Source organism: Microcaecilia unicolor, chromosome 3 (assembly GCF_901765095.1).
Source record: "Microcaecilia unicolor chromosome 3, aMicUni1.1, whole genome shotgun sequence".
NCBI lineage: Eukaryota > Metazoa > Chordata > Amphibia > Gymnophiona > Siphonopidae > Microcaecilia > Microcaecilia unicolor.
The window spans coordinates 417,718,760-417,741,796 of NC_044033.1; the positions used below are offsets into that span (position 1 = coordinate 417,718,760).

Genomic DNA, 23,037 nt, shown 5'->3' on the forward strand with positions numbered 1-23,037 from the left:
TAAAAAAAAACATATGATTAACTACAGAATTCCTTTAGAATATCAACCTCACTGTTTTCTGGATTCAGTATTTCCTGCCATTCAGAAAGGACATTCCATTATCAGTGAAGTACTGTCTGTCATTCTAACCTGGTATGGTGAGTCATCCCATTACTTTACAACTCCTGAGAGGAAAGAGGTTTAAATCTGACCAATTACATCATCTTCAAGGTTCATTCTAATCTTAAACTTCCTGGAATAAACATCAAATCTTTTTCTTTTATCTGTACTTTCACGCAGGATAGAAAAATATTTTCTATTCATTTTGCATTTAAAAAAACAGAATGAGTGCTTTTGTGTTGCCTACATAACAGATGTGATTTAAACATATACAGGGTGAAGCAAAAAAAGTAACCCCCTTACAGTTTTTTGCAGTTTTTTCAGCAATCGCTTTGAATTTCAAAGAGAAATTTCACATTCTTATCTAGTCATCATACTTACATATTAATATTAAACAACATTTAATTATCTTAAGCTATGTTGATGTTACTACCTAGCAATCTTTGGGCCCTGTTTACTAAGCTGTTTTATAGGTGTCTTAGCATTTTTAACATGCATTAACCATGTACGTACGTTAACTGTGTATGCGCCTACAATATCCCTATAGGCGCCTACACGGTTAGCGCACGTGCTAATTGTAGGTGTGTTAAAAATGCTAACGCACCTTAGTAAACAGGGCCCTTTATGCGTTAAAAATGTTTGCGCTAAAACACTGTAAAATAGCATCATTCAAATGATACAATTAACCATATTGTGGAATTTTGCAGTCATCTCGACAAATTTTCTTCACAGTGCTGAGCTTCCAATTCTTGAGATGATACACAGCCACTATTGCCTGTGCTCAAAATCCTTGTTAAAGTAGTGTCTGGATTCTCATTTTTTCCGACACTGACTCCTTGCCATGATCGCTGTTCCAATCCGAAATACTTTTAAAAAGAAATTATCTGTAAATTATCATGTTATCAAATACAAAATATTCAAATTCAAACTATTGTTCACAAAAGCCTATCTTGCTTATTTTCGAAGGAGAAGGGCGGCCATCTTCCGACACAAATCGGGAGATAGGCGTCCTTCTCTTAAGGGCGCCCAAATCAGCATTATCGAAAGCCAATTTTGGCTGGCTTCAACTGCTTTCCGTCGCAGGGATGGCCAAAGTTCAAGGGGGCATGTCGGCAGTGTACCGAAGGCAGGATGGGGGCATGGTTAAGAGATGGCCGTCCTCGGCCAATAATGGAAAAAAGAAGGGCGACCCTGACGAGCATTTGGCCGACTTTACTTGGTCCCTTTTTATTCACGACCAAGCCTTGAAAAGGTGCCCGAACTAACCAGATGACCACTGGAGGGAATCTGGGATCACCTCCCCTTACTCCCCCCAGTGGTCACCAACCCCCTCCCACCCAAAAAAACAGGACATCAGACTCATAGAAACAGAACGAAGCCTTGCGCCAGAAGAAGAGGACCTCGGCTGGCGGAGGTTGGGGTCCCCCACCGGCAAAGGTAGGTGACGGCGGGGAAGGGTTGGCGGCGGGAGGGGGGGTCGAGAGGGTCGTCGGCGTGGGGGGGGGGTCAAAGTTGTTGGTGGCGGTGGTGGTGGGGGCTAAAATGTGCCCCCTCACCTCGGGCTCTGGACCCCCCTCCCGCCGAAGTTTGGCTACGCTCCTGGTCCAACGCATGTCAAATTTGCACTACCGCCCGGCTACTGCATGCCCCGGGTGGTAATTCCATTTTTGACGCGCACCCAAAATATGCAGTAGAAAATATTTTCTATTTTCTACCTTGTGGCACATACACAACAACAGTATTCGGCAGTTTACGTGCACTGGCTGGTTAGTTCATGAGACCTTACCACTAAGTCAGTGGGTGGTGATAAGGTCTAAGCCTGAAAATGGACGCACGCTGATTTTATTTTTGCCACATGTCCATTTTCCAGCACAAAAAAAATGCCTTTTTCCCCAAAACGCACGCCTACACCAGCGCAAACCACTTTTAGGCGTGCCTTAGTAAAAGGGCCCCCGAGCCATTTGCATGCTAAGGTTTTAGAAGAGCGCTAAGGACCTAATTCTATTTATGGTGCCAATTGAAAACATGCTTAGACGTATTCTATATGCCGTGTCAAACATTAGGCGCGGTTTACAGAATATGCCTAAGCCCGTGCACGAGACTAGAATTTAGGTGCAGCAAATTACGGCATTGAAAACCTAGTGTAAATGCCCATGCCTAACGTTAGGTGTGGAGCGGGTTATTCTATAACACTGCACATATATTTTAGGAACATCCATGAAGCGCCTATGCTCCTCTCATAGCTACGCCCACCTTTTGGGATCCATGGAGTAGAATTTATGTAGGCTACATTATAGAACACACTTAGCGAGTAGTGCACGTAAATTCTAATTAGTGCCAATTTGTACTGATAATTGCTTGTTAACTTCCAATCATCAGCACTGATTGGCTTGTTAACCAATTGAGTTGAATATAGAAATCAGAATACACCTAATTTGCACACGCAACTCTAGTTGCACTATATAGAATCTGGAGGTAAATGTGTGGCTATTATTTTCACGCCTATGTGTACACTTATGCACATGGATGGCAGTATTTTATAAACTTAAGTGTGCAAATGGCACTTAACTCTAGGTGGCCTGTAATAGTGGAGTGGAGGAGTGGCCTAGTGGTTAGAGCACCGGTCTTGCAATCCAGAGGTGGCCAGTTCAAATCCCACTGCTGCTCCTTGTGATCTTGGGCAAGTCACTTAACCCTCCATTGCCTCAGGTACAAACTTAGATTGTGAGCCCTCCTGGGACAGAGAAATATCCAGTGTACCTGAATGTAACTCACCTTGAGCTACTACTGAAAAAGGTGTGAGCAAAATCTAAATAGAATAAGGGGGATTACAACTGAACATAAGAATGAAACACACTGCAGCCCTGAACAAGTTATCTATTTATTAGGGCCTTGAAGTTTCTTTTCTCGACCCTCAGGACCAAATACACAACACTGACCTCTCATCTGTACCTCCCTACAGCTGCCAGTGCCACAGTCTGCCAGAGGTTCCCCATCATATATATATATAATATATAATGCTATATAAATCTTCTTGTGAATTTGATAAAAATGTCTAAACATAAGCAAAGAATGAGAAGGAATGGGAGGGTTACCAGTTGCTCTAGCCCTTGTTGGTATGCCTTATTATGAGGCCCTTTTACAAAGGTGTGGTAGCGTTTTTGGCACGTGATAAAAGTAAGCATGAGTTAAATGCTAGAGATGTCTATATATTCTCATGGGCATCTCTAGCGTTTAGCGCACGGGGGCTGGTCCTGTCCAGGGAGATGTTGGTGCTACTAGACACCAGGGACATTCTTTTTTTTTTTTATTGGGGGGGGGGGGGGGGGGGAGCAGGGTTGGGTCTGGTCAAGTCAGGAGGGAGAGGAGAGAGATTAGGGCTGATGCAGACCACCATCAACTTTCTTTTTTCTTTAATGTCACTCTTCCTGTAAGTGCCTGAGACAATTGCTACTCAGGCACTGTCAAAGTGTGACATTTCACAATGAGCTGTGGATTACAGCTGCAATTTTAGCTGAGCTGGTTCTAACTGTGAGGCTTTCTGCATCATCCCCTCTGTGTACAGAATATCTTTATTCTACTTGTAACTATATACATTTGTACTGAGAACTATCCCCTGTGTTTACTACTACTACTATTTAACATTTCTAAAGCGCTGTTAGGGTTACGCAGCGCTGTACAATTTAACAAAGAAGGACAGTCCCTGCTCAAAGGAGCTTACAATCTAAAGGACAAAAATGTAGTCAATCAAATTGGGGCAATCTGGATTTCCTGGATAGAGGTCCAATGGTTAGGTGCCGAAAGCGACATTGAAGAGGTGGGCTTTAAGCAAGAATTTGAAGATGGGCAGGGAGGGGGCTTGGCGTATGGGCTCAGGGAGTTTATTCCAAGCATAGGGTGAGGCGAGGCAGAAAGGGCGGAGCCTGGAGTTGACGGTGGCAGAGAAGGGTACTGAGAGAAGGGATTTGTCTTGTGAGCGGAGGTTGGGCTTTAACCCCAAAATTCTATAAATGGCACTTAAAATTGTGCACACAAATTTAGGTGTGCACACAATTTGCACATGCAATTTAATTGATTAACGAGCCAATTAGCATTGAAAATGGGTGCTAATCAATTATTGGCAATAATTGACCTCAATTGAAATTTATTCACATGTATTTAGTTGCTCATATCCACATGTAAAGTTCTGAAATGGAGGCATGGCCATGTGGGGGGCATGGCTATGTGTGGGGCGTGGCCACTGGAGGATCATGGGCAAATCAGAGGCGTTCCTGCAATTTATGCACGCTGTTATAGAGTAAGGGGGATCCGTGCCTAATTTAGATGCGAGGATTTACACCAGGGTTTACTTGGTGTAAATCTTTGCATCTAAAGTTAGGTGCTAATGGCTAGATTCTATACATGACACTGTAAAAATCAGCACTGAAAAAAATACACTTAGGCATATTCTATAAATTACACCGGGGGCTGGTGGTTGGGAGGCGGGGCTAGTGCTGGGCAGACTTCTATGGTCTGTGCCCTGAAAATGACAGATACAAATCAAGGTAAAGTATACACAAAAAGTAGCACATATGAGTTTATCTTGTTGGACAGACTGGATGAACCGTGCAGGTCTTTTTCTGCCGTCATCTACTATGTTACTACACCTAAAGTTAGGCGTGGTTTATAGAATATGCCTAGAACCTGTCAACGCAACTAAATATAGTTTCGGGTATGTATGCCATGTAAAACTTAGTGTAAATGCCAGTGACCAAGTTTGGCGCGGACCGGGTATATTCTATAGTGTCGCGCATAGGTTTTTGAACTGCCCATGAACCAGCCATTCCCTGCCCATGGCCACATACCATTTTCGGTTCCGTATCTTAGAATTTTTGTGTATCACTTTACAGAATACGCTTAGCAAGTTATGCCTGTAAATTCTAATTAATGTCAATTAGTGTCAGTAATTGCTTGTTAAGTGGCAATTATCATCGCGGACTGACTTGTTAAGATAATTAAGTCGCACTTGCAAATCAGAATACGACCTGATTTGCATCCACAACTCCAGTCACACTGTATAGAATCCGGGGATAAATGTATTCTATAAACCGTGCCTAACTTTCAGCGCTGTTTATAGAATAGTGCTTAGCGTGTTATTTTATGGTTCTGATTTTTTGGCGCTATTTATAGAATTTGATCCTAAACGTGGAGAATGCTTTCTAACATTAGCCTCTCTTTCTCTCTCTCTCCTCCCCTCCCTCCTCCTCTGCCACTCCTCTTCATTACCTGTGGTATTGTGGCAGTCCTGGTTCTGTTGTGCTTATCTCCAGCCTCAGCTCACTACATCCAGCACATGCACTTCCCACATCCTGGCGACAGATGCTACTACCGTGTTTCCCCGAAAATAAGACACGGTCTTATATTAATTTTTGCCCCCAAAAATGCACTAGGTCTTATTTTCAGGGGCTGTCTTATTTTTTGGGGAAACATCGGGGTTGGATCAGGGTTGGCCCGCTCGCCCTCCCGGAACTAACCTTAAACGCCTCCTTTCACCTTCGCAGCAAGCAGCAGCAGGGCAGTCCACTCCTTCCTTCCGTGTCCCGCCCTCACCTGGCGTAACATCCGCGAGGGCGGGGCACGGAAGGAAGGAGAGGTCTGCCCTGCTGCTGCTTGCTGCGAAGGTGAAAGGAGGCATTTAAGGTTAGTTCCGGGAGCAACGGAGGGTGGGTGGATGGGGGGGGCCCGGCGACCTCGGGTGGGGGGGCGGCCTTGTCCGGCTCTCGGCGGCCCTGCTTTCAAACAAAAATTTGCTAGGTATTACTTTCGGGGGAGGCCTTATATTTACCAATTCAGGAAAACCTCTACTAGGTCTTATTTTCGGGGGATGTCTTACTTTCGGGGAAACAGGGTATGTGCATTTCATTTATATGTATCACATTATGGTGAAATTGAAATGTAGTAAGCCATTATTAAGATGGACTTGGGGAAAATCCACTGCTTGTTTTTAGGATAAGCCGCATAAAATGTGTTGTACTGTTTTGGGATTTGCCAGGTATTTGTGAGCTGGCTTGGCCACTGATGGAAACAGGATACTGGGCTTGATGGACCTACAGTCTGTCCCAGTATAGCAATGGTTATGTTCTTATATAAATTTTCTTTAAGCTGGATAATTTGCTGCTGAATCAGTGGCATATTTTCTCTGGACCTCAAGGTGAAATAACACACTTTATTAAGCAATTTTTGTATATCTTTTTTTTTAATGTCTCTGATCACTTAGGACTAAAAAGATTAAGAAACCTGCATCTGCAGTCAAGGATGAAAATCCTCAGTCCAAACCCAAGGCCAAGCTATCTCTGTTTGAAGAAGTAGATCCTGATGAACAGCTGTTTGATACAGCCAAAGATTCTTCATCCACCAGAACAACAGATGGTAAAAATGTAACCTTGCCATATCCCAGTATCTGTGTGTTGCTCACATTGCTTTTATTAATGCCTTGATTTATTTTTTGTAGTAGAACATAGAAAAATGAAGCAGATAAAGACCATATGGTTTATCCAGTCTGCCCATCCATGCCATCTACTATCCCTCCCTCTCCTTTACAGACCCTATGTACTTGTCCGAAGCTTTCTTGAAAACAAATACAGTCTTTGTCTCCACTACCTTCACTGGAAGGCTGTTCAATTTGTTCACCACCCTTTCAATGAAGAAATATTTTCATTGGTTACTCCTAAGTTATACCCTTTCACCTTCATCCTATACCTCCTCGATCCAGAGGTTTTTTTCAGTTGAAAGACTCATCTCTTTTGCATTTACGCCACAGAGGTATTTAAATGTCTCCGTCATATCTCCCCTCTCTCGCCTTTCTTTTTTTTTAACGTTAAATTTTTATTGACATTTGAAATTTAGAAATCAGCAAACCATTCATAATCAGAAATGTACAACATTAAGTCTAAAGAAAACCTAAGTATTCCTCCCATCCCCTCACCCACCCCCATGCTTCCCATTCCGTAGAGCCAAGCTCCCATTATAACGCCTCTCTCCAAATTACCCCCCTTAAACCCTACCCCCCATCTACTACATCTTTACCCCGTAACCGATCCAGATGTACCCATTCCTCAGCTGCAGAGTCATAACGCCCCAAACGGCGTTCAGTCAATTTTTCCCCTCTCTCGCCTTTCTTCCAAAGTATACATATTGAGATCTTTAAGTTTGTCCCCATACATTTTAGTAGCATTAGTAACATGTTTCCCCTCCAGCATGATGTATTTCCTTCTGGTATAGCAATTGTTTTATGGACTTGAGTTCAATTCAGATAACATTGAAGATTGTGATGACCCCTAATGAAGGTTAGTTCCAAAACTTGGCCAAGTAGGGTCGTTCTTCAGTAAAAGTCTGGTTGTGAACTCTCGGTTGTTTCCTTCTTTCCAGGATCACCTTGGCATAAATTTAGGTGCCAAGTTATAGAACGAGGGGGAAAGTGTCTTATTGCTATCCTTGCTTCGTACAGATTCTTACCTGACCTTTTCTGATGTGTTGCTTTCCTTACTTTGAAGTGTGATGTGATACAAAAACGTATCTTTTTATATATTTTGTAAAATTTTTATTTAAAAACTATTTTCTTCCCCATCCTCTTCTCCAGTCTCCTTTAGTTTACTCAGAGCTTTTTTTGAGGGGGTAGTGAGTACCGGCACCTTTTCCATTGTCTGCAAAAATTGACCCATGAACCCCAAGTTTTAATGAAAGAGCTCAGGCTCTACACACCAGTTCTGCCTTGTCATTGATACTGTGACTGGTTGCAGGGAGCCTGGATATTGTGGGATGGGTCCCTCACTGATCACCTCACCCCTGAAGGGTGGCTTGCATTTGAGTACCAACACCTTTTTTGCTAGAAAAAACACACTGAGTTTACTTAATCCATTGAATCAGATGCATGCCACCATGTATAGAACTGACTAATTAAAAGGAAAAAAAAGGGTGACAGTGGAAAGGGAGGTAAAAGCTATGGCCCTCTGCCCTTTTTTTTAATATATATGATTTAAGAGTTTGTGTTCTAGGATTTGTTTGCTAATTTTTTAGATTTTGGTCTCTTGAAGAATCACTCGTGAAGCATGGTCCATGTTGAGACCAAGTCGATAGTGTATACATTGGAATATTAGCACTGAGTTGCAGTATTGACTTTGGAGAGGAAACTTTTGTATTTATACCAAGAAATCTGAGTTCTGGACAGTTCTGAGAGGGGCTAAGCACCATATAAGGAGTTTTTTTCTTATATGGTGCTTAGCCCCTACCAGTGCATTCCAGAATGTACTGGGTAGTGGCTGGGCACCGCCACTTTGAGAAGGCAGGCCCAAAGAGAGGAGGTGTTATGCCTGTTCTCCTACCTCCAACGTTTTAAGGTATAAGGAGGGGAGAGGAGGGGGGTCACTAGACCACCAGGGAGATTCTTGCTTGGGGGGTCCAGGAGGGGGTGCAGGTGGGGGGTTCAGGATCAGGTGGGGGGGTTCAGGATCCACTGGACCACCATGGATTTTTTTGCTTAGGATGGCTGGGAGAGAGGGGGTTTGGGTTATTTTTCACTTTGGAGTCCAGAAGGGGGTGCGGGGGGCGGTTGGGGTTCACTGGACCACCAGGGATTTGCAGGACCACCACAGAGATTTTCAGTTGTGTGTGAGGGGGGGGGGGGGGGCTCGAGAGGGAGTCCTTTCGATTCCAGTGGACTGCTCAAGCCCCACCCACTCCCTTGTGGTCTATTGTCAAATACATTTGACAACAGTATCAAATACATTTGGCAGCTTTGAGTCGCAAACAGCAACCGATACACATAGGGAGATCATTTGCATACATTCCCCTGTATGCATCGGTTGTTGTTTGCAACTTGGTAAGTTTTACTGCAGCACCCGTAATTAACGGGTGCCTTTGTGCATTGGCGCATGAGTAAATCTCTAGAAGTTCAGAATTTTGATAGGAATTTGGGTTCATCTGGTGACTATGTTACTGAACTCCAGAACTGTGCCTCTTATAGTTCAGGTCCTCTATTATCTAGACTTTTTCAAATAAGTCACACACTTGACCAGACCTTCAGTGAAGCCTTTCACTTGTACCTAAATCTTCTGGACTTTTTAATTAAGGCAAGTCCTCTAGTATATTGTCCATGTTTCCAGGGATAAGGATAGGCCTGGAACGTCACTTTTCTGAATTAGGGACATGTTTACTAAAGAGTGTTAGGATGTACTTTATGCTGATTAACAGCCAAAAGCAATGAACCTTAAATGCAAAGACTCTGCAGTAACTGTTGTAGGTGGTGTCTGCCTTCCCCTGCACTTTCTGCCTAGACAGTTCTTTAATGCGTTTTACTTTCAGGCACTATGAATATAGATGCACCTAACACCACCTGTTGAGGTGGCATTAGATGAACCTGTGTTGACTGCACATTTGAGAGCTGTTGTGATCTGAAACGAGCTTCCTTTACTGCTGAAGAAACAGACCTCTTATGCTTTTCGCAGAAGCCTTAAAACTTATCTTTTCTAACAGGTTTTGAATTAGGGTCAATTTTTACATCTTTCTTATTTTCATTTATGTAATTGTAGTTCAGGATTTTATTGTAAACCGCTCCAGACCCTTTGGTGGAGAAAGCGGTCTATAAGTACAGGATTAGATGCGCACTGACTGCAGTGTAGAATCGCCCAATCTCCTCCCCATCCTGCAGTTAGCACCACACATTTATAAATAAGTTAAAAAGCACCAGTTCCAGTACATATCCTTGCATGCTAAAGAGGCAGTGTATGCAAATTGAGCTCATGAACATTTATCGTGTATACCTTGAAAACTTGACAGGCTGGGCTTCCTCCAGGACAGATTTGGGAATCAGTGCTCTAGGTGCTAGCACAGGCTAGTGCTTAAGGTTAGCGTACTCTAAAACCTGCAATAGCTTCTTACCGCACCTCAATAAACATGCACCATAGTACAGAAAGAGAGAGAAGCAGACAAGAATGCAATGTACTACCGGTGCAGTCATGACTAAAGTGAGCACGCTAATCTTCAAGATACAATTTGGAATGGCACCCGAATATATGCTTAACATGATTGAACTATCCTCAAGAAATGCCAGCCAAGTAAACAGAAACTACCTACTCCTATGTCTATCCAACTGCAAAAACACCATCTACAAAACTATCTACACAGCAGGATTTAGCTACTAGGGTTCCAAATGGTGGAATTTGATACCAAAACCATAAGAAGAATCACAAATCTCCTCCAATTCAGAAACGAAATGAAAACCTACTTTTTCAAAAAATTATACAGCTAATCACAAAGATATTGTCGCCTTCCTTTCAAATCTACCTCTTCAAAAACTATAGGAATAATGAATAAACAATACCAAGGTTAGGAAGTGACGTCACCAACCTAGATGAACATCTGAGAGACGAGCTCCGGCCGCCCCGCGGCAAAAACAGCAAAAATTGCGACTTAAAACGCGGTCCAAGAGCAAGAAATAAACCTCACTGGGCTCAGGAAACAGCGCAGCGCCTGCCTATGCAATTAAACTACACGGCGACGGATCTCTCTTGATTTGCCTTCGTGGGTGCTGGGTCAAAGCCCAAATCCAAGATGGTGGACGCGAGCAAAACAAAAAGCACAACAGAAGCGGGGAGTGCTCAAACACAAGATATCCAGTTGGAACAGCAAATCCCCACGGAATTAACTGAGGGGGAGCAACTCAGTCTGCATCAGTGGCTACAAAATATCAGCTCCGATCTTAAAGCCCTACGAACAGAAGTGGAAACGCTAGGAGCAAACTTGCAGGGGGAGATCCGCGAACTGGGTGCACGGCTGGAAGACATAGAGGCGCAGGTGGAGGCTCACGGGGAGGCCCTGGGAGCACTAGATCAACATTTCACAGGGCTGCAGAGCGAACAACAACAACTACTGGATAAAGTAGAGGACCTGGAAAATCGGGGCCGCCGCAGCAACCTCAGATTCCGGGGCCTCCCTGAAACCCCTAATTACCAGAACTGTGAACAGGTAATACAGCAAATTGTGCAAGACTTGTTCAAAGCGAATGGCGAAACGATAGAACTTGAAACAATACAGATTGAAAGAGCACACCGGGCACTAGGAGCTATGCGCAATAATAAGCCAAAGGACATTATTGCTTGCTTCACTAGATACAGTGGTGGAAATAAGTATTTGATCCCTTGCTGATTTTGTAAGTTTGCCCACTGACAAAGACATGAGCAGCCCATAATTGAAGGGTAGGTTATTGGTAACAGTGAGAGATAGCACATCACAAATTAAATCCGGAAAATCACATTGTGGAAAGTATATGAATTTATTTGCATTCTGCAGAGGGAAATAAGCATTTGATCCCCCACCAACCAGTAAGAGATCTGGCCCCTACAGACCAGGTAGATGCTCCAAATCAACTCGTTACCTGCATGACAGACAGCTGTCGGCAATGGTCACCTGTATGAAAGACACCTGTCCACAGACTCAGTGAATCAGTCAGACTCTAACCTCTACAAAATGGCCAAGAGCAAGGAGCTGTCTAAGGATGTCAGGGACAAGATCATACACCTGCACAAGGCTGGAATGGGCTACAAAACCATCAGTAAGACGCTGGGCGAGAAGGAGACAACTGTTGGTGCCATAGTAAGAAAATGGAAGAAGTACAAAATGACTGTCAATCGACAAAGATCTGGGGCTCCACGCAAAATCTCACCTCGTGGGGTATCCTTGATCATGAGGAAGGTTAGAAATCAGCCTACAACTACAAGGGGGGAACTTGTCAATGATCTCAAGGCAGCTGGGACCACTGTCACCACGAAAACCATTGGTAACACATTACGACATAACGGATTGCAATCCTGCAGTGCCCGCAAGGTCCCCCTGCTCCGGAAGGCACATGTGACGGCCCGTCTGAAGTTTGCCAGTGAACACCTGGATGATGCCGAGAGTGATTGGGAGAAGGTGCTGTGGTCAGATGAGACAAAAATTGAGCTCTTTGGCATGAACTCAACTCGCCGTGTTTGGAGGAAGAGAAATGCTGCCTATGACCCAAAGAACACCGTCCCCACTGTCAAGCATGGAGGTGGAAATGTTATGTTTTGGGGGTGTTTCTCTGCTAAGGGCACAGGACTACTTCACCGCATCAATGGGAGAATGGATGGGGCCATGTACCGTACAATTCTGAGTGACAACCTCCTTCCCTCCGCCAGGGCCTTAAAAATGGGTCGTGGCTGGGTCTTCCAGCACGACAATGACCCAAAACATACAGCCAAGGCAACAAAGGAGTGGCTCAGGAAGAAGCACATTAGGGTCATGGAGTGGCCTAGCCAGTCACCAGACCTTAATCCCATTGAAAACTTATGGAGGGAGCTGAAGCTGCGAGTTGCCAAGCGACAGCCCAGAACTCTTAATGATTTAGAGATGATCTGCAAAGAGGAGTGGACCAAAATTCCTCCTGACATGTGTGCAAACCTCATCATCAACTACAGAAGACGTCTGACCGCTGTGCTTGCCAACAAGGGTTTTGCCACCAAGTATTAGGTCTTGTTTGCCAGAGGGATTAAATACTTATTTCCCTCTGCAGAATGCAAATAAATTCATATACTTTCCACAATGTGATTTTCCGGATTTAATTTGTGATGTGCTATCTCTCACTGTTACCAATAACCTACCCTTCAATTATGGGCTGCTCATGTCTTTGTCAGTGGGCAAACTTACAAAATCAGCAAGGGATCAAATACTTATTTCCACCACTGTATAAACAAAAAGAACAAGTGCTGAAACTGGCACGCCAAACGCAGGATTTCAAATGGGATTCATACGCCATCGAAATATACTAGGATTTGGCGGCAGCGACGCTGAAAAGAAGAGGGGAACTGAAGCCATTCACAAGGCATCTTCGAGACTTAAAGATTCAATACAGATGGAGACATCCCTTCGCCCTTGTGTTCTATAAGGATGGAAAGCAACATCAAATTAAATCATTGGAGGAAGCTCAAGAACTTTTCCCGGAGACAGCGACACCAGGGGAGAAATTAGGGACAAGCTCTGGGACGAGGCCTGGTTCTCGCCTTCCCCCACCGAAGTGGCAGAGGGTGGGGAAGAGGCCCAGAAGATTACAGCGCCAACAATCAGCAACACAAGTTACCTGAAGAAACATGGACATTTACTATTGGTAAAGTTTTTGAACATTAAGTAAAAGTGGTTTAAAAGGTTGGTTATAACAAGCCTCCGTTGGGGCTCTGGACACAAAGAGGTAGTTTGGGAACTGTTGGTGCTGCGGGGTGTCCGGGACGGGATAGGTGGTACCTTCCTCCTAGATTAGGCAGTCACTGGGATAGCAAGTGATGCCTATAATCCAAAGGGGTGATGTGGGGGGGTGGAGGGAGGTTCGAGAAGGGAGGGGGGAGGGGAACAAGAGTGGCGTGGTGTGGGATACAGGTGGGATATAGGATAATGCTTCATATGGTTGAAGGACTCAATGGCATGTTTTCTAAATGTTGAGATGAATGGGGGACATTAAGTGTATGTTGCTAAATGTCAGGGGACTGAATATACCTAGAAAATGACAACTGATGTTTCGGGAATTGCAAAGACAAGGGGTGGACACAGGGCTGATACAGGAGACCCATTTAAAACCTAGATATGAACGCCTCTGCAAACATAAGGCATATCCCTTAATTTACTTCGCTTCTAGTTTTGATAATACGAAAAGTAAAGGCGTTCTTATAGCTTTTGGCAGGGGGAAACCCTGGGATATAAAAAAAGTCATAAAAGACAAAGGCGGGCGATACCTGTTCATTGTCTTCACACTGATGGGATGAACATACACATTAGTGAATTTATATAGTCCAAATACACGGCAAGGAGATTTCATTAAAGAAGTAGACCAAATAATAACCAGACACATAGAAGGATCATTATTATTGGGAGGAGACTTTAACCTCACATTGAACCCACAAGTAGATAACACGATACGTAGAATAAACTATGCAAAAAGCGACAGAAGACAGCTTCATGAGTTTATTACACGTTGGCAACTTCAAGATTACTGGCGTAGGGACAATCCCACCCAGAGGGCCTATACATACTTCTCTACGGTTCATCAATCGTCATCTAGAATAGATATGTGGCTGGGAGACACTTCACTGGTGGGAGCAATTGGAGAACACTCTATTCTACCAAGGACCTGGTCGGACCATTCCCCGGTGCTTCTGCGGCTCCGGGGCTTAGGCCCACCTGGTGGACGGCGGCAGTGGCGCCTGGATAATGCACTGCTGTCAGATCCAGAGAACATAGCTCAGATAGAGCAACACATCAGAGAATATATACAGTTTAATGATAATGAGGAAGTTTCCCCAACAATGGTGTGGGAGGGATTCAAAGCAGTGCTTCGGGGCCACTTAATAGCCTTGCGCTCTAAGCGATGGAAAGAGAGATGTGCGAAAGACAATGCTCTGCGCCAGCAGCTAGCGCAAGTAGAGAAGCAGCTGCAAGAGGGGACAGCTCAAAACCTGCTATGTTTAAGGGGACAGGCGTATGAGCTGCGCACACAATTGCATGAGCTTGAGCTGGCTGATATAGCAGAAAAACTACAACATGTGCGTCAAATGCACTTTGAATTTGGCAACAAAGCCAGCCGGTTATTGGCCCATAAATTAGCACAACACACCAATAGGAACATGATAGGGGGAAATAGAGAAGTTGGAGGAGGGGTGCATTCGGAGCCCGAGTTCTTAGAAATGGCATTCAGAAGATACTATCAACACTTATATAGTGCTGAGGGGGAAGGTGGAGAAGAGGAGATAAGGGCGTATCTAACAGACATAGACGTCCCGAGGCTACCAGAACAAGCCGTGCAGACATTGGGAGCGCCTATCACATTAGAAGAAGTGGAACAGACGATTCGAGCGTTATCCCCGAATAAAGCCCCAGGGCCAGATGGGTTCACCCCTCAATTTTACAAACTATATGAGAAAATGCTAGCCCCAATGCTATTACGAGTATTTAACTCGTTAGATGGGACCACAAGCTTGCCACACACCTGGAACATGGCTACAATTACGGTCTTACCTAAACCAGGTAAAGATCCTCAATTATGCAGCTCATATAGACCGATCTCACTATTAGGGGTGGACTATAAAATATTTACAAAGATTATGGCTACACTGCTTCAGAAATACCTTCCACAACTTATACATGAAGATCAGTCAGGCTTTGTTCACACACGGCAGACGTTTGACAATATCCAGAGAATATTGCAGGTAGTACAGGGGGCCCACATACTTAAATCACCACTTTGTATATTATCTTTAGACGCGGAAAAGGCCTTCGATAGAGTCGGTTGGCCTTTTTTGTTCGCAGTATTGGATAAGGTGGGAATTAAAGGGAGGTTTGTAGAGTGGCTCCATCTCATCTACCAAAGCCCGTCGGCGGCAGTGCGCGTTAATGGGACACTGACACGTCCATTTCTCCTACACAGAGGTACCAGACAGGGTTGCGCTCTGTCGCCCTTACTGTTTGCGCTAGTGATGGAGCCACTGGCCGCCAAGATTCGAGCTAATCAAGAGATAAAGGGCCTTAGAGGAGGGGGCATTGAAACTAAGATACTTCTTTTCGCAGATGACATTCTCCTCACCCTAAAAGATCCTCAAAGGGCCCTCCCAGTGATAGGAGAAGAGATACAAAGTTATGGGGCAATATCGGGTTTCAAAATTAATTTTGACAAATCCGAGGCACTTGATGTGAATAAGTACATAAGTACATAAGTAATGCCATACTGGGAAAAGACCAAGGGTCCATCGAGCCCAGCATCCTGTCCATGACAGCGGCCAATCCAGGCCAAGGGCACCTGGCAAGCTTCCCAAACGTACAAACATTCTATACATGTTATTCCTGGGATTTTGGATTTTTCCAAGTCCGTTTAGTAGCAGTTTATGGACTTGTCCTTTAGGAAACCGTCCAACCCCTTTTTAAACTCTGCTAAGCTAACCGCCTTCACCACATTTTCCGGCAATGAATTCCAGAGTTTAATTACACGTTGGGTGAAGAAAAATTTTCTCCAATTTGTTTTAAATTTACTACACTGTAGTTTAATCGCATGCCCCCTAGTCCTAGTATTTTTGGAAAGCGTGAACAGATGCTTCACATCCACCTGTTCCACTCCACTCATTATTTTATATACCTCTATCATGTCTCCCCTCAGCCGTCTCTTCTCCGAGCTGAATAGCCCTAGCCTCCTTAGTCTTTTTTCCTAGGGAAGTCGTCCCATCCCCGCTATCATTTTAGTCGCCCTTCGCTGCACCTTTTCCAATTCTACTATATCTTTCTTGAGATGCGGCGACCAGAATTGAACACAATACTCAAGATGCGGTCGCACCATGGAGCAATACAATGGCATTATAACATCCTCACACCTGTTTTCCATACCTTTCCTAATAATACCCAACATTCTATTCGCTTTCCTAGCCGCAGCAGCACACTGAGCAGAAGGTTTCAGTGTGTTATCGACGACGACACCCAGATCCCTTTCTTGGTCCGTAACTCCTAACGTGGAACCTTGCATGACGTAGCTATAATTCGGGTTCTTTTTTTCCCACATGCATCACCTTGCACTTGCTCACATTAAACGTCATCTGCCATTTAGCCGCCCAGTCTCCCAGTCTCGTAAGGTCCTCTTGTAATTTTTCACAATCCTGTCGCGAGTTAACGACTTTGAATAACTTTGTGTCATCAGCAAATGTAATTACCTCGCTAGTTACTCCCATCTCTAAATCATTTATAAATATATTAAAAAGCAGCGGTCCTAGCACAGACCCCTGAGGAACCCCACTAACTACCCTTCTCCATTGTGAATACTGCCCATTTAACCCCACTCTCTGTTTCCTATCCTTCAACCAGTTTTTAATCCACAATAGGACATTTCCTCCTATCCCATGACCCTCTAATTTCCTCTGTAGCCTTTCATGAGGTACCTTGTCAAACGCCTTTTGAAAATCCAGATACACAATATCAACCGGCTCCCCTTTGTCCACATGTTTGTTTACTCCTTCAAAGAATTGAAGTAAATTGGTCAGGCAAGATTTCCCCACACAAAAGCCGTGCTGACTCGGTCTCAGTAATCCATGTCCTCGGATGTGCTCTGTAATTTTGTTTTTAATAATAGCCTCTACCATTTTCCCCGGCACCGACGTCAGACTCACCGGTCTATAATTTCCTGGATCTCCCCTGGAGCCTTTTTAAAAAATGGGCGTTACATTGGCCACCCTCCAATCTTCCGGTACCACGCTCGATTTTAAGGATAAGTTGCATATCACTAGCAGTAGCTCCGCAAGCTCATTTTTCAGTTCTATCAGTACCCTAGGAAGAATACCATCTGGTCCAGGAGATTTGCTACTCTTCAGTTTGCCGAACTGCCCCATTACGTCCTCCAGGTTTACCGTGAAGTCAGTAAATTTCTCTGACTCGTCCGCTTGAAATACCATTTCCGACACCGGTATCCCACCCAAATCTTCCTCGGTGAAGACCGAAGCAAAGAATTCATTCAGTCTCTCCGCTATGTCTTTGTCTTCCTTGATCGCCCCTAGTTTTACTGAAAAGGCAATTCCCTTATAAATGGGCATCTAATTACATTAGATACTTGGGGATAAATATAACACGCCAAATAGAGGACCTATTCGAGCATAATTTCCCGGGTAAGGTACGTGACTTATTCCGGGAAATGGAAAGATGGGAGGGCCTGACACTATCCTGGGTGGGCAGGATTAATGCTGTTAAGATGATAATGCTTCCGAAATTGCTATATTTATTCATGGCACTACCCATAGACATACCTGATGCCTTCTTTTGAGGCCTACAAGGCAAAGTCTTCTCCTTTATTTGGAGGAAAAGACCGCCCAGGGTAAAACGAGACACAATGTACCAACCCCGAGACAGAGGAGGTATGGGGGTTCCTTCCTTTTATGATTACTACTGTGCGGCACACATCAGGCTCTTAGCAACTTGGTCCCAGAACACAGAGAAGATATGGGTGGGCATTGAACAACACTGGTTGGAACCATACCCACTTAGGGCGATCCCATGGCTGCCCAAACAGACATTTAAGGAACTAAGCCAGAGAAGCCCCTATCTTCTACAATGGCCTTTAGTAATATGGATTATGATAAGGGAAAAATTCTTCCCAGAGCGCACTTACTTTCAACATGCTTACCTTAGATTTGCTTCTCAGTTCGGCTCTGAAGAATTTGGCAAGGTATATAAAGACTGGGAAGAAATGGGGCTGTATGAACTGGGACAAATGTGTAAAGAAGATAGGATTCATACGTATCAGGAATTGTGTCAGGAATATGAGCTCTCCCCGCTTCAGGCCTTCCACTATGTCAGGGTGCAAAATTTTATTAAACGAAAAGCGGGAGAGGAACTTGAGCTAACTGAAACACAGTTGGAAAGGGGGATGACGGGAGGAGGAGGACGAGGGTGTATTACTAGAATATACAAAGCCCTATTGGCACGAGAGTACCCAGTAGAATACTATACACAAAAATGGGACCTAGCTATGGGAACAACCCACAACATAACCCTTCACAATGGGCAAAGGTTTTTAAATCTTTGCTGCGGGTGTCAGTATCCAGCACCATGGTAGAGAATGGACATAAGATTTTATATAGCTGGTACTACACCCCCAGCCGTTTGGCTAAAATGTTTCGATTAAGCTCAGCAGACTGCTGGAGGGACTGTGGAGAGGAGGGTGATATGTATCATGTCTGGTGGTCCTGTATACACGCGCAAAGATATTGGGCAAGCATTGTAGATTTTATTTGCTCAGTGACTACTTTACATTATCAGGTGAAAATGGAATATTGCCTATTACATTTTAAACCACCCAATATACCACGGCATATACACCAATTTGCCACCCAGGTGTTTGTAGCAGGCAAATTAGTACTTGCAGCGGCCTGGAAAAAACCGAGACTGCTGGACACCTCAGTGGTATTGGGAAAATTGGAGTATATTCAATTGATGTCGAAACTTACAGCCTTAAAAAAAGGGCGTTTGACTCAACATCAAAAGATCTGGGAACCTTATACAACTTGGAGGGCTACCACTGTAAAACCCTGATGCCACATAATTTGCAGAAGAGTGAAGTAGGGGAGTTGAGGGGGGGGGTGGGGGGGCATGGGAATTTTGTCAGAAGATACATTATTGATATTGGTTAAGAATTGGCAATGTTGACGATTTGACCAGTTAATGTACTTTGGCAAATTGTAGTGTTTAAACTTTGGCTTGTATAACTTTGAAAATGCAAAATAAAAAATATAAAAAAAAATAAATAAATAAACAACATCAAAACTCTACAGCTGAACACAAAAGCTACCACTGCCTTTTCCTCTTCAAATCTATCTCTTCAAAAATTCTATGAATAACCACACAAACTATAGATGCCCTCTCCACATTGCACAACACTATTGTAACTCCACCAAAATGTAAATTGTAAGCCACTTTGAACTGACATTTGTTTTTGGATAATAGTGGGATGCAAGCATGCATGAATAAAAAAAATAAAATAAATAAAGGAACAGGAGGTCATGGGACTTGAATGCAGAGTAAACAAAATTTCCATATGGATATTGTTGCTTTTGTCAGGTTGGGATTATTGATATACTGTGGAACTGCTACACGTCTATAAACGGTCACATTTATCAGATTTTCTGCCATAGGCACTGGATAAAAATTGATTTTGCAATAATCTGTTTCCAACACAGCATCTGGTCTAATTTAATTTTATTGAGTGCAAATGGGGGGGAGGGGGAGGGTCCAATATATTTTTCTATTTCCCGATTGGCAGGTTTTTCTGTTTGAACTGTGTTTGTTAACCACTCAGAGCATTCTGCTTGTTTTCAAAGATCTGAAGTTATTTGATGATCCAGACCTTGGTGGAATGGTTAAATGTGGTGATTCACTGTTGCTGCCAACTGCTTACAGCAGCAAAAAGGAGGTGTTTCGCTCGAGCCTTGAAGAGGACATGGAGGAGTTATTCCGGTATTTAATTAAGATTTCCTATAACAGTTAATTTGTGCTCAAGGCTTACTTGGGTAGTATGCAGTTTAGAAACAATGAAGTATTTCACAGTAACCATGTTTGACATTCTGATGATTTAAGCGAATATCAGCATGATTTCTGGTAGTTATATGAGTAAGTCAGTTCAGGAAAGATATAAACCTTAAAGTAGGATGAATTTAGCCTTAAACATTGAAAATTCCAAGAAAATGTTTTAGAGGTAGTACAATTGATAACATCCACTGGTTTCAATTATGAAATAGATGGTTCTCCAATTTTGTCTTTTACACTATGGGGCTCATCTCAAAATGGCCAACAAAACATCTATGGCACGCCCCTCACCTGTTCTCTGTGGTCTCCAGCAGCATTCCGTGCCAAGAAGGATCTGTTTACTTTCTGGAATAGCTCTGCAAGAGGGCGCTAGCTGATGTTTAGTAGTATTTGAGGAAGGGCAAGGAGATGCCTTTGCAATAGGTCTCCTAGAATTGTCTAGTGTATGTTGCAGCTTTGCTCCAATTTGTCTCCTGTTCCTGCCTGTGTCTTGTTCTAGCCCTGCTCCTGCTCTGTGTTCTAGCTTTGTTCCCTGCCTTGCTCCAACCCTGACTCCAAACTCCAGTCCTGTCTTCAAGCTCCAGCCTTGCCCAGGTGTGTCACCCACTGCCAGTTGGGGCCTAGCCAGCCCTCGGGTTGGCTAGATAGCATCAACTCAGCTGCGACCAAAGGGCTCACCCCAAGTCGTGACAGATTGCAAAAGCCATAAGCTCGGACGAATCACCTGCCTTGCAGCTGCTCCAGCAGCTGGCCTTCCAGCTTCAACAACTTTCTGATTCTGTTCAGGACCTAGCCAGCTGTATGAACCAGCTCCAGCGTCTCCAGGACCTCGCCAGGAGGTCCAGCAGCAATGTACTCAACTTCAGCAGATTACGGAAACCCTTCAGAGGGTCTGTGCTCAGATTGCAGTGATGCAAACCTCAGGCCCTCCGGGTCCAAACCCACCTCCAGAATCCTCTCCAGCGGTGCAACCTCCAACTTACCCGGTGTCTCAGCCTCAACTCTCGGCACCACCACGCTTTGAAGGGAACCTCAATGTGTGCCGAGGATTTATTAACCAATGTTTGATGGACTTTGAACTACAGCCCTCTAGCTTTCCTATGGATCGAGTCAAGATTACCTTTATAGTCTCTCTCCTTTTTGGGCAAGCACTGGCTTGGGCCTCTTCCCTGTGGGAGCAGAATGACCCACTAATGTCCAACTTGGCTACCTTCCTGGTATGCTTCCGGCAGATATTCAGTGAGCCGGGGCATCTTTCCTCGGTAGCTTCTGAGCTCCTGCGCCTACAACAAGAGGCCCTAATTGTGGGCCAGTATGCCATTCAATTCTGTACCCTGGTTTCTGATCTGCAGTGAAATCAGGAGTCCCAGGTAGCCGTCTTTTGGCATGGCCTGGTGGGCCACATTAAGGTTGAACTGGCGGGATGGAATCTCCCCACCAGTTTGGATGACCTGGTTTCCCTATGCATAAAGATGGACATCTGCTTTCAAGAGAGGGTTAAGGAATGTGGGGGTAAATGCTGCTGTATGCGGTTGATGACCCAGTATCATGATCTCACAGATGCCAGCTTTTCCTGCCCCCACCCCCGGAAGAAGAAGTCCCCATGCTAATAGGACATTCTCTAAAAGATGCTTTGATTGAGCAGCTAACCACTGGAGGGATTAAGGCATGACCCCCTCATGAATCCCCCAGTGGTGGGCATTCTTAACAAAACAGAAAGCAAGTCTGAGGAGTAGCCTACAATGAACTGTAAACTAGGGGACACAGGTTAAATTCCCACTTTATCTCTCTTTTTTTTTCCTTTAAATTGTGAGCCCTCCAGAAACAGACATATACCTAAATATTTATGACAACTGCAGGCCTGAAGACTATTGAAGTGGTGTACAGTCAAATTCAGTAGGTATTTTGTTGTTCTTGGAGGGCTTAGCATTTAAAATAAGAGTTGTAGAGGATATGAGCCTGGAAGCCCTGGTTTACAGTTCACTGCATTAACCACTTGGCTGCTCCTCTGCTCTGCAAGAATGTTCATGTGGCCATTTTCTTTTTAAATGCTGCCAATCAGACATCTTTGCCCCTGATTTTTTAGCGTTAATAATTTGGACGTTTGTTTCTAAAATGGCTTTTCATTTTGTACATTATCATGTATTTTCGACTAGAAAACCAAGACATATTTCCTGTTCAAAAATGGCTGTAAGGTGGATATTTTTTATGGATGTTATGAGCAGAACGTCCCAATTTAGACTTGGAAGGCCTTTTGAAAATGCCCCTCTATGTCTTTTAAAAGCCTTTACACTTGTAGCAGGATGCCAAAATGTGCTTTCTCTGCAATATCAGGAGGAACATCGGGGGGGGGGGGGGGGGGGGGTTGCTTTCTAGAGATGTGCCACTCAAAAGTAATGAAAAGTTGAGCTAATCTGAGAGACCCTAGTATTTAGTGTTCTTCAAAATTGGAGAGACGTATAAAAATGAGTATAGGGAGATATCCAATGTCTTCCTTGCTTCCTTCCTTCCTTCAAGAAAGTCCAAAGATGTGTGTGGGGGGGGGGGGGGGGGGGGGGAGAGAGTATAAGAAATGAATTCATCTAGCTCATTATCTTGTTTTTAACAGTGGCCAATCTAGGTCACAAGTACCTGGCAGAGTCCCAAAAAGTGTGTACCCAAAGGGAACAAAGAACACTGACATCAGGGGCGTAGCCAGTATGGTGCCATGGGGGCCTGGGCCCCCGTAAATTTGCCCCTGGACCCCTCTGCCGACGACACGACGACCCCCCACCGTCTACCTTTGCTGGCGGGGGACCCCAACCCCCGCCAGCCGAGCCAAGGTCCTCTTCTTCCCAATCCCGCGCA

The 23,037-nt window shown here is 44.3% G+C and overlaps 1 protein-coding gene across 1 annotated transcript in view; it reads left to right on the top strand.

Moving 5' to 3' along the window:
- The window catches only part of HS1BP3 (HCLS1 binding protein 3), a 149,157-nt gene that overhangs the window by 96,582 nt on the left and 29,538 nt on the right, over nucleotides 1-23,037 (top strand). The window contains exons 5-6 of the mRNA XM_030195587.1: nucleotides 6,356-6,507; nucleotides 19,986-20,121. Coding sequence (XP_030051447.1) covers nucleotides 6,356-6,507; nucleotides 19,986-20,121 — 288 coding nt within the window. The remainder of the gene's footprint in view (nucleotides 1-6,355; nucleotides 6,508-19,985; nucleotides 20,122-23,037) is intronic.